Source organism: Papilio polytes, unplaced genomic scaffold (genome assembly GCF_000836215.1).
Source record: "Papilio polytes unplaced genomic scaffold, Ppol_1.0 DF824102.1, whole genome shotgun sequence".
NCBI classification, from domain to species: domain Eukaryota; kingdom Metazoa; phylum Arthropoda; class Insecta; order Lepidoptera; family Papilionidae; genus Papilio; species Papilio polytes.
The window spans coordinates 5,921,073-5,934,193 of NW_013525102.1; the positions used below are offsets into that span (position 1 = coordinate 5,921,073).

At 36.1% G+C, this 13,121-nt stretch overlaps 1 protein-coding gene and 1 long non-coding RNA gene across 2 annotated transcripts in view; one reads left to right on the forward strand and one right to left on the reverse strand.

Annotated features, from left to right (window-relative positions):
- Positions 1-7,916, reverse strand: part of LOC106099657 (tribbles homolog 2-like) — a 35,262-nt gene extending 27,346 nt beyond the window's left edge. The window contains exons 1-3 of the mRNA XM_013278256.1: positions 7,673-7,916; positions 7,150-7,553; positions 3,015-3,304 (exon numbers count right to left, since the gene is read on the reverse strand). Coding sequence (XP_013133710.1) covers positions 3,015-3,304; positions 7,150-7,449 — 590 coding nt within the window. The 5' untranslated portion in view covers positions 7,450-7,553; positions 7,673-7,916. The remainder of the gene's footprint in view (positions 1-3,014; positions 3,305-7,149; positions 7,554-7,672) is intronic.
- Positions 1-13,121, forward strand: part of LOC106099659 — a 42,712-nt gene that overhangs the window by 18,327 nt on the left and 11,264 nt on the right. The window lies entirely within an intron of this gene.

Sequence of the window (13,121 nt, forward strand, 5' to 3'; positions counted from 1 at the left end):
CAATAACTAGGTTTGTAAATGAGAACAAAGGTGAGTTTATAAGGAAACATCCGGCTTTCGTGAAAGTGTCGACACAAATCGTTTTACTTTGTGTCTAAAAAGATCTTCCGGGAATGTACCGAATTCGTTGTACAACATGTAAGGATTCTGTTTGACATGTGATTATCTCTGGGTCCCCGAGTTACCTGCTAGTTTAACCATAAAAGGTCTAGTTTTTTTTAGTGCCAGGACTAAATATGGATATTTACTTTATGTGTATATTTTTTGACCTTCCAGTAATGTAACATGGTCGTGAGAACATAAAGTAATATAAAACATAGAATTTTAATGTACACTGCAATTTTCATATCAAAGGGTTCAACTTTGAAGTTAATAAAAAAATTAAAATTCTCTCTCGGATCGAAAAAACTACGTACAAGTGTTAAGAAAATCCGCTTCAAAGAGTCAAAGAGATCGCGAAATCAATATTAATGTTTGTTTACCTTTGAGACGGGCGCGGCGCGGCGGGCTACTCGAATTTATAATCGAGGGGATCTTTGTGAAGACGTGAGAAATGTCCAAGGGCGGGGGACACTTGCTAGTGCACCTTAAGCGTCTATTCTCACGATGTCCAACAGCTGGTCGTATACATAATTAGAATAAATTAGAGGTCAGCTGCCTGTTTTAACTGACCGTTCGAATCCGACCGTCCGCCATTTTGGTATTATGGGAGAGTTGCCAGACTTCCCTACCTGAACGCCAAAAATGTGCTAATGACGTATAAAAAATGGCCGTCTCAAGAACGAATAACTAACGTGTTATTTAAATCGAACCTTGTCGGTGAGAATCTGACGTTTTCGATTAATTTCAGCCGTTTTGTACTTGACATGGATTTCGCGGCAGTCGACGCGTGCGCCTAATCGTTCTAATCGTGGGATAGAGAAGTACAATAGTTACTCGTGTAACGTATTAAACAATTACTCACGCCAATGCCTTTTTATTTAATGTCTAGTTCTTTCAACTATTTTTAAAATTGTCTTCATAATATCTAATCTAATTATCGCTATAATTAATTGAAATTTAATTATAAGTTACATCGCGGGCGAGAATCCAAATCAAAAGTAATCAGGATTTATTTTAATTTAATGAAACGGATCTTTGATATTATTATTCACGGCTTGTTTTAAGAAAATATGTACGTAATTATGACGATGTTATGTGATACTCGAGCAAGTGTTTCTTTGAGTCTGCGGTCCATGTAATAACCAAATGTAAAGCATTCCGGCTTTGAGCTGTAACTTCAAAAAGGCTTCCTCAAGTCTCGCCTTTGCGGCCGCGCGTTACGTAAAGGGTGGAAGCAGAAGTTTTTACGTTTCCCGTTCCGCCTCGTGAACCTAAGCTTTTGACAACGTTCGCTTTGATGATGCGCCGCTCGCTCTGGGGGGGTATTAAAATTTACCTTTCCCCCCTCTGTCCGTCCTCTCAAAAGCGGGCCGAGTTAATACTGTTTCGCAAATTTACTACAACCGTCCGTCTGGCTTTCGTTCGTTAATCTCCTCGAATTTCATATCTGTATTCCAGTCAAAGGCTTTTTTTGAAATTCGAACGACAAATGTCACGAGGGACGAGCATCCACAAAGGTCGTATAGATAGTATTTCGGTCAAAACCCTGTTCGCGGGGGCGTAACGAAAATTGTCTCGTCGTGTTATCCAAGGAGAGTGGAATACACGATGGGCCGTCGCCCGGAACGGAGGACGACGACCGAATTTATATACGATCTAATTTAGAACGATATACGTGGCCAGTATTTAATTAATTTCGTATTCAGTAGCACAATACACATAATTATGAACCTTAAGAAAAATATAAAAAAGAATAAGCAATCGAAAGGGTTGGTATGCGGGACAGGTGAACGATGTAGTTATAAAAAAATGAGGTATTTTATCGTTAAGCCACGAATAAAAGGGTGCGTGCGTCGTTAAATAACTTTCTCGAATCACCTGATCGTATAAGGGTGGCAGGTACCCGCATAATGTAAAAGGGGTGGGCAGTCGTCGCGGGCAAGACGCGGGCGCGTCGCGGGCGCAACACACCCTTGACCTGATTTCAGCGCAGCAATGACACCGCTCGCCTTGAGCCGTAGCATTGCCGGAGATATTTGCAACAATGGAGGCCAGATAACGTTACAAAAGTTCGAAAATCCGCCGGCACCTACCGCCTGTAATTAATAACCGTTGGGCAATGCTGTGCGCGATTGTCCTATTGCATTCAACGTTTACTTTGCATCGAGTACGTAATTCTATATTACATTATTATAAATGTGTTACTATCTACAGATACGATATTTACACATTATTGCAATGCAATTCATTACTTTTAATTGAGACTTTAACATGCGTTTTAAGATAAGTTAAACAGAGTTAGAGACGAAAGTTTGTTAACATCTCTGTAGGTAGCAAATTGGTGAGCGACACGCGGCGCGGCGCCGCTCCGCCTCCGCTAACAAGCGGTTATCAGCACATGTAAATTGGAATAATATATTCCTTCGATAATTTTATCGCAGTCGTACGTGGCGCTATCGAAAAACAAAGGAAATGACGCGCTACTTAAGACACGAAACGTTTCCGCTGCGCCTTCCGACATTTTTATGGGCCCTTTAGAAGTAATTCTCACGATATATCCGCGTGGGCGCAGATAAAAACAAAGGAAGTATCCCATTGGATGTATCGGTTATGTAACAATAAGTTAATTTAGTTTCCATTGAAGTTTATGTTGGTACGTGCATTATGTGTACACGGAGCGAGCGTGCGTCCGCAATCGAAAATCGCGCAACTTAAGTTTCCCTCGTAAGTTACTTAATCGAGGCATAGATCTGGGGCCGAGGCTAGGCGCGTTGCGAGCGGGAGATATCGCTGCAGGACCGTTGCGTCAGTTATTTCACTGGCAAAATTTAGTACAAGCCAATCGGCGAACATCGTATATCTAAATGAACATAGTAAATTAATAAGTGAAAGTTGACCTTAAATAGACTTACCTTTGGGGATCAGCAAACACGAACTTTCTGAGCTTGAGGTCTCTTAGTACGATTCCTTGTTCATGGCAAGCGGCTACTGTTTCTGCCATTTGTCTGAAGAGCCTGCGTGCTTCGTGTTCTCGTAGCCTCTTGCGCGCGCGCACATACGAGTGGAGATCTGAGTGCGACCTTGGGAAGATGAGGTAGACCCTCTTGTCGCCGACTAGGACCTCGTGTATGGGATTGACGTGCGGGTGCCCGTCCAGTCGGTAATGCGCTTGCAGCAAACTGCTACAGTCGCGGGACACCACCTACAAAGCGGTACAATGTTAGATGCAATCCTACAACTTAAAACTAAGATTTACTAATGATTCAGTTATATATCTAAGTATGTTATACGAGTATACAGTTACATATTAAATGGGGAATAGGTAAATAATATAAATTGTAATTCGCAAATGCCGGTCATTCAAATATTAAATCTATTTAGAAAAGATCGTTAGTCAAATTCGTTCCAGCGTTTCAAAGAAACATGAATGAATGTAACCCTCTTTGAAATAAACTCCGTATTTCAAAGCTGAATTTTGAAAGGGCTAGATCTAATGCGTATAACGAAATTCCAATTATCGCTAAACAGAGATCCGTTGACGATTTAACTATACAAGTAATATATGATTGTTTAGAAAATTTAAAATATTGTATAGTTGAAAACAAAGAATATTTATGTGGAATTATAACAATATCTCGTTATAAATAAATATTTCATTTTAATATGTTACGTTACTACGTGATTGATAAAATGGAATAAATACTGTGAGAACAAAAATTCTCTTTGTTTGTACGAGGACTTTTAAGACAATGCAGAGATAAGTACGAACGTATTTATATCTGATAAGTTAAAACAGTTTATATTTCGCGTCAGTTTTCATTGCTCTAGCACTTAACATATTGTTGTATTGGTTTTTTCAAGGTGAATGAGAGTGAATACAATGTTTTTGTACGAGAGTACGGCAGTGTAATTCCACGGTTATATATATGTTTAGTATTGTACAACAGGTATTTGATATGCAAATGTGTACAAAGATAAGCGTGTTTTCAAATTCTTAGTCTTATAGAACAAGTTAATGTTACGATAATTTTCAATTTTTCAAAATATATTTGGCATTTAATACCCACAACACTTAGTGGTAAAGAGAGAAAAATAAAAAAAATAGCACTGGCTGAATGTAGTTTTTTTTATAAAGATATCTGGAGTAGCCAGTACCGGTGTATTTCTGAACGAGCACGAAATGTCAACGACATTTGCCGCGAATTTGAAATCCGATTTTCCAACTGGCGCATGATGAATCATATCGCGTGCATTATGGAATTACTTTTTAAACCTATAAATAAGAGTGGGTTATTTTAGCGTAGACCTTCAGAACTATCCGCGGGGAATTTATATGCATAACATTTTAAAGTACGCACTAAAATAAATCGTGACCCATTTGTGAGTGTTTGCGTAAAAATGAAAACGATAAGAATTCGCAACGTTTGCTGTACTTGATAATATTTGGCCACGAATGCGATCTACGGCAGCTAACCTACATACTGACTGTTATCAATATTTAAACGCCTTGTTGCGAAATGTTTACCTCGAAAAAGGATTCACCCAATAAAATTTCTACATCAATAATATTGTATTCTTAGAAACCGAACATGATTTAAGCAAATTTTCCCAGATTTAAAATTGAATTATATTTTTAATAGTAATTTAGATTAGGTTTTATTTTAAAACAAACTGTAATTTAATGAAGAAATATACGTTGAAGCTGTTTAGTATAATATATGCGACAACGCGTTAGTTAATATATTGTTTTCAACATTCGAGTGTGCGAGGCACCGTTCACCAAGCAATGCCACAATCCCAGATTAACCGTGCAAGTTTCGATTGTTAGTACACTCATTACGATATTGACAATATTCTAACATTCAAATATCTCTATCGCACAATTTACAATCCATTACCACTTGAACAGTCAATTCTAAACGAGTTATAGAACCGAACGAGCAATGTAATCAAAATGTTGTGTTCTTGTTCGGTCGGTTGTTTAGTAGAGGGGGCAAGTTAGGAGGGGGCCCGCTAGCCTCGGTGTGACATTCGGCGATCGGTGCGTTATCATGTCTATTTCACAATGTCAATGAGAAGGTCACGCTTATTTTCGGCGGGCACGAATAGATCCACGTGTGACGATCAATTTAAAAGTCAATCATGTGTTTAACTGCACTTTGACATTGTATGGAGAGTGCACAGCGATGAATGTATCGAAAGAGAGCAAATTGCGCAGGCTGGTGCTTGTACACATGTGGTATAAGGCAATACGAATGTAGCCGCTATGTCGGCAACGCGGTGTTGTAAATACACTGAGCGTTTAGCAACGATATCGTTGCCACATTTAACCTTGCCAGGTTCTCACGAGGGAAGTGTCTACTTTGTGCCTTGACAATACCTGTATGGGCCTTTGTTAGTACTAAATATCCTGTATTGCCTAAATTCATAACCTAACTTAACTAGTGAGGATGTTTGAAATAACATTAGCTAATGTACACGGCTTTGTTCACTTGATGATTCACTTGACGCGGAAATATTTGGTAAACTGAGTAATTTTTACTTCATCTTCCTTTTAATTTTAATTAAAAAGAATTTTATAAATGTAGCATTACGTCGCGTTATTAATCACAGCGAAACACTTTAATTACATTTATAGTAAACGCTTAATAAAAACATCGCGTTGCTTTTATCGATAACTAGAAATCTATCCAATATGTAAACACATTTTATCGCTTAGGATGTATTTTAATGTTAACACATAAGTGCTCTAAACATAATTATAAGGTGTAATAAAACCGTTAATTGTTAATTATTGCGAAATCGATACATGACATTGTAAAAAAGACGATGAATCGGTGGCCTACAAGTGCGTTCAAGTAGCGCGGGGCCATGACATATAAACTATGACAACGATGTTAACACTGACGCTTTTAACAATGCACGCGAAAAAAAAGAAGAAAAAAATCATGTTGACATCTGTCAATGTCACATGCCGTTCAGATTATTAAATCAACAAATAATTAATATGAAAATTTACTATAGATTTATCTATATTCATGTTCCCACAGATAAAATAAATATTTTTGAATTAATGATTAATTCGCAAGCAAAGGTCGACGGTATGTGGGCTCATTATACACAACTGGGCTTATCTCTCCATGGGGTCTCAATCCCGTGGGATAAAACGAACCCTTCCAGATTTGCCGGATGTTTAAGTTAGCGTGAAGTGAACTATGGCTACAACTTTAATTATTTACAATTATTAAAATTAGATTGGACTGGACATATCAGAACAGATGTTAATCTATTTCATTAAAATATTTTAAAACAAATAAATCAAAGAAATGTTAAGGTTTTATTTTATCGACGAGATCGTTTATAATTAATGTTTATGGCATATAATTGTGGATTTTCTTAATTTATTTTAACGCAACAAACTCAACTTTTTCAAACGAATTTTGTTTCACGATTTTGAACTTAAATCTCTCACATCAGACAGTTGACTACTTAACTACCAAGCTATAAAGGTTTAACGTCACTTTATTTACACTTATAACAGGAATTTACAAACAAAAAATTAATTTAATTCTTGAAGACATTGAGGATATAGTAAACTTTTATGTATTCACATGACAATAGCTATCCTAGCCTTTTGACATTGATTTTTTTACAAGTTACGTACGATTTAGCAACATATGTGTAGTGTCACTAATTGGCTACTTAAAAATTGGGTCCGTAAGGTCGAACGAAGACAAGAGATTACACACTGTATCAATCAACCAAAACTGCGCAAGTCTGTTGTAAGCCGGCACAATTTCGACACGAGCCGTTATGTATCCCAGTCATGTCGACAATGCGATGACAGATCGCTGTTTTGGACAATGAGTAAAGACTTAAAAATGACAGGTGTGAATAAAATCATGATTTAAGATTTGCACGAATACTCGTATGTCAGTATTTAGTATTACTAAGACTGGTGAGAGTAAAGTTTTACCTAACTATTCCGTTTTTTAGTTGATATGATGAATGTTTGTATCGTTAGTTTATATGAGTGTGTAAACTTACTTTACAAACATATTCCTCCTGCGTGCGCACGTCCACACATCTACAAAGCGAGGAGCCCTCCACTTGTTCCAACAAAAGATATTTCTCGGCCACCAGGGCCGCTTGGAACTGATGTTGGAGCGGGGCAGGGCTGGTAGGCGCGGGACTTGAGGGCGAAGGTGCCGCCGAGAGCCGCTCCACCAAGCTTGGGGACTGGGCCCTCTCCTCAGCCTTGCTGTGCTCCCCAGAAGTAACCGGCACGGTCACCGCTGGCTTGCTCAAGCGCAATGGCCACAGCAACGAAGGTGATCCGGGATCCATCACAACACACAACACTGTTCACTGTCACAATACACTAAACGTTCACAAAACACGCACAAACAAACACTTAAAACGAAGAGGAACTATGATGTGATGAACATGATCTGTAACAAAATGAAGAACATTTAAAATAGGAACACAGTCTAAACAAAAAGCATCGTAAAATTGGTGGACGTTTATTATGAGTAAATTATTAAAATACCCACAAATATATTGTACGAACCTTGAAATGAAACGTCCTGAGTGGATATCGTACCAAAATTTGACTGTCCGTGGCGGCGAATATCGCTTTAATTCTTGTTGAATTACAGGATTTGTTTCCGTAGTAATTCGAGCAAGTTTAGACAGGCCAATATTTTGGGCCGGTGTCCGCTCGGGTTATTGTTAAAACTAAACGAACACACGACCGACTCTGACTAACGCCATTGCGAGACTGACTGAGAGTAGCGTGACGAGGTGACGCGGGCATTCGGAGGATTCGGCCTGAGCCTCGCGCCGGCGGCGACCGAGCCAACGTCCAATGTCGACACACCGTCGGCTTGCGTAGTACGCGACCATACGCCATGCGGTTTGCAGTCGAAACAACTAACCGCTGCCTGTCTCTTTCTTTCTTACGTGTTAAACTCTCTTTGGAAAGGGAAAGAAACAGACCATTCATTTACGTTTGGCAATGCAATGATGTCAAATGTGTTGTTTCAATATTTTTCACAACAATAAATTTAACAACAGAAACGGGTAATTGCATTTAAGTAAAGTGTAATGTAAATTGTGAAAATATTTTACGTCGAGAGTATATTACTATATCTATTTTTAAGCATATTACTACTACAAAAACTGTAATAAAAATGCTACCACAATTAGTCTGTCCAGTCCAGACCTTATCAGCTACCTATCAGGTTCTAATTCTGGACTGAGAATGATGATCGCGAGGAACTTGTTGTCTTCACAGATATAACTAAATAGATTTAAATGAGCTAAAATAAAGAAAGTAGAATTTCAACATAACCACAAAAGTAATAATTTTTTTCTATACAATTGGCCGTGTGAGGCGTAAAACTAAAAAAAATGTTTAGGCGACCGTTAAAAGGTTTTTGTTAATGATTTTATGAAATATGTGTCGCCAAAATTAATTATTATCAAATTAGAAAATAACTGTTACTTAACATTATAAAAACAGATTTACTTAATGTGAATATGGAAAAAAATATTTTGCAATAAATTGCAATTGTCTAATGTACTTGGGCAATTTTTAGTTTTTTCAATTCGTTAACAAACGCTTGATACGTATATTACTTCATTATGGTATAGGCATAGATATAACAGATATCTGGAACACAAAACAAAGGAAATAAAGGCTCTAAGGAGGCCTTTTACTGTAGAAACTGCGTCATGTACTCTAATAGCATTTTAAAAATAAACTCTCCATTAGACGTCAAACTTGCACACACAACACTTAATACTCATACTAACATAATGCTTCTAATATTTTCAACACGAAAGTTTGGATGGACGTATGTTAGTTACCACGTATATTTAAAACACATCTCAATAAAATTCGGCACAGATATGATATAGTCTGGAAGAATAAACAGACTACTTACTATAGTTATTTTTAATTCCGTGCAGGCGAAGTCACGGGTAACAGCTAGTATGTTATAAATCTATATTTTTAGGTTATTTTATGTCAGAACTTCCTTATAGATTATGATATTATTGCTCAAGACATTAATCTAATAAAATTAAAACGATAATTACAGTGAATGTATCGGAATTAGAATTATTTAGATAACAATTTTACATGTCACTTACCAATGCAATTTTTTCCTTTTTGAAATAAAATCTTGGCCGAATATAACGACGAACCAACACACAGGACGTTTTTCACACAACTGACTGAATAGTGTCGCCATTCATTTTACGTTAAACAATTTTGAATTCTATTGCGCAATATTTTACAGTTGAAAATTGTTATGTAAACTAGTAGACTGTCCTCTAATAACCTGAAAATGTGACTAAACGATCCGAAACGAATTTTTAATAGAACGTTCTAGAATATCAACAGTCATTTTTAATTTATTGACACTGATAATGTCGAAAACTTAATTATAAACGAAACAATGTGTAGGTATATTATGTTCTATCGACTATGGCTTACTTATATAAATAATTAATAATATGTAGAAATGACGTAGGCTCATCTAATATCCTTAGTCTAACCCTGATGTTACCTAGTCATTTAATTACCCCACAATTTGTTCAGGTGTGTCAGTACTTTACCCAGAAACATGACATGATAAATCAGATCAGGTCTGAACATGTCAAAATTATTGTGCAACGAAAATGTACCAGTTGCAGTAGACAATTGCACAATAATTTAGAAAAGAGATAAAAGTAGAAGACCAGAGCCTAAGGATCTGCGACAAAACACTTACAAACATATAGCCATCCTTCTTCGTCTCTTGAAAAAATACAAACAAAGACAGAGAGAAAAACAGTGAGACGAATCGTTACTTTACATGTTTATTTTTTTTATTTCTGCATCACTTTCTATTCGATTGCTTAAATTACTTAGATATCACAATTTCCATTTATCGTTTAAGATGATTTGTAACTTCGTAACAGTGTTTTGTTTATAATTTCATACGCAAACGTAGCGTACAGAAATAACTATTGGGGAATGAAAACGCGTTATATGACTCCAGACCTTTCTACGTCACGACCTAGGCTGCTGTTATGAACCGTATCCGCTTACTTGTGCAAGAATTGTTTCCTAAGATACGTCACGGGGCAAAGGAAAATTTAGCGGCACAGGATTGCTCGGTAATAACGAGAAAACCGTTGTGCAATGCCATGGATTTTTCTGACAAAATGTCGCTTGGAATTGCTACGTCATAGTTCGACGTCATGACGCATTAAGTATGAAATCATGATGGCGTTATTACTGTTGATTACGTTTATATTTATCGATTTAGATTAGTTAGTAATCTAATGATTTGTCATTCATTGCTGGAATTAGAGGAGTTATTGCAAGAACTGTTATCATTTTTTTTAATTAAAAATGTTCTGTTGGTCAAAAACAAAGGTAGATTTGTACAGAATAGACAATTTTGAGAAGAATGTGAACCAAATGACGTATAGAATTTATTATTATGAAAATCTACGTCAAATACACTAATTCGATTCTCAATTGTTTTCTCATATTTGACGCAAACCTTTCTCCAGTCACGTTTTTAATTGTAAATCTCTTACAAACTTTCGTCAGTCATCAAGCCGTAAAAGTTCAATTTTGAATACGAGCTAGTTAAATTATTTTCGAATGTTCCATAGTAACTTTTAACAATAGCAAATGCTTCGTCAATTTACTCTTACAAATTGCCACTCACGTGTTTCGCGGCTTTATTAAAACCGTAGCAACTAATTTCTCTTACGTTCTTTCAGTATTACTTCAATGTACGCAAGTCGGAATAAAACAAAAGTTTTCTATTGTTTCATGTAGAAATTTTGTTTTTGGAGTTTTTGGTGCTTCAAGCGTCACGTTTTCGCATTTTCTTACTTTTATTTATGAAACTCTAATTTAAAAAAATTGAACACTCTAAAACACAAAACCGTTTATACCGGAGTGGAACAAGCTTATATATTTTTTTTGTATTAGTACATTTTTGGTCATTTACTAATATTTGCTTTAACCATTCCAACTAAGCTCTAGGCTTGTGCTAGGATATGGTTCACGACAATAGTCGAATGAACGAACCCTCGACTGCAAGATCGGTAGTCCGTACGCCAAACCATTGGGCTATTGACGCTTTTCATCTATACTATTATAATAAAGCGTAAACACAAATTTCTTTGTTGCCTAAGATGTCAGCAATTACAGCATATTTTTGAATAATTCTTTCTTTAATAAAAATACGACGACATTAAAATTAGGGGGTAAATATTTTGGATAAAAACCCTAATGTGGGAAAGAGACCATAAGTTGCTGCCAACATCAAGAAAGCAAGATTGCTAAGGTTTGTCATATCATGTCATTTTGACATTGGCTATTAATAATTTGACAAATGTAAACAATAAAATAAAATTTTCATAATTTCATGCGGATGAAGCCGCACGGGAACAACTAATGATACATATTAAACTGTATTTTTATACATTTCTACGTCTTAACACCTGTTTCCAATATCCGTTTAGAATCTAGTTGGTATAAAGGCCCAATACCCGGATCAACCTTACACTTAACATTTCCGCTAATACCAGTATTATCTTGCATATTACGTTGCGGAATTCCGCTTACGTTATATACGGAGATGTCGGTAAACAAACTTATTAATGATCTAAACTACTGACCAAGTTCTTCTTTCTAAGTGTTTATGAGACGCAGAAGAAAAAAGACTGTAATATATCTAGAAATGTGACCTACTAGAGATGTGATGAATGAAACAATTTTTCTATTTAACATCTGAGTAAATTTAAACTGGCTTATTGGACTAATAAACGAGTTTAAACAACTTATATAAAGTCGATTTTTTAACGTATTTAAACCATATGACAGGTTTACCAGATTTTTTCGGCAAAAATCATTGAAGAATAATCACACGTGTTTTTTTTCTGCTTCTCTTCTTATTCGTGTTTATCAAGTCTGTAGATCATAGGATACTGAAGTAATTTCACCGGTAATGTTGTACTGCCTTCGTACCGGTTTTATTTTTTTTGCTTAAAAATATGAATGCGTCAACGCAATAAAACTAAGGAAATTGAGGTTCACTTCATTACTTTATACTTCAATGTTAGCTAGAATCGAGCGTTCTTCCGCACTCATAAATCCCGTTACGCGTGAATCATCTTTACCTGTGCAGTGGACCGATGATGAGTCAGTCGCTTTGTTCCCGAATGTTGACTGCATTCCCGCATTCTCTTGATATGATGCACGGGAGACGTTTCAGTAAAAAAAACACGTTATCGAGTCAACTAGAGGGCGTTAATGTCACCGAACCTCCATTGTATAAAACCTCTTTCGTTGGAATTATGTAATTATTACAAACTAAGGGATTATAAACAATAACACACCATTTACCTGAATGTTGGTGAAAATGAAGCATTTAATAAGTTACCTGCGCGTTCATTGAGTGCCTCTAATTGTGACAGGATTATTGCAAAATAAATGACAATTTTGTTTTTGTATTCAAAACTATTGTATTTAAAAGTCATTCATTCGGGAAGGAACTGAAGGGAAAATTTTAATTAACACAGGTATTATTACGGTATTTCATTGAAGGTAAAGTAAAGTGTATTCTATTGTTTTTAAATATTGTTTGTTAGTGTGTTTTATTATTATTTTCAGTGTCATTGAATCTTTCCAAGTACAGGCATCTTCAGGTAATCATAGTAATTCATGAATAGTAAATACGTGGTGGATACACTGCCGAGAAAAAACACCTCACCTATAAATTACAAAAATTGTACAAGTGGCATTTAAATTATACAAAAAAAAAATTGTAAAGCTGTACGAGACTCCTTATACAAAAAAATTGACGAAGGTCTCACAATTAAAATATAAGCTACCAATTGTTTTGTCTTTGTTAAGTTCAAATGTCACAATTAGGTAATATATTATCTATCGTCTTATCCATAAAATGGAAATTTACCTCGTGATGAATATGTAATAATTTTAAGGA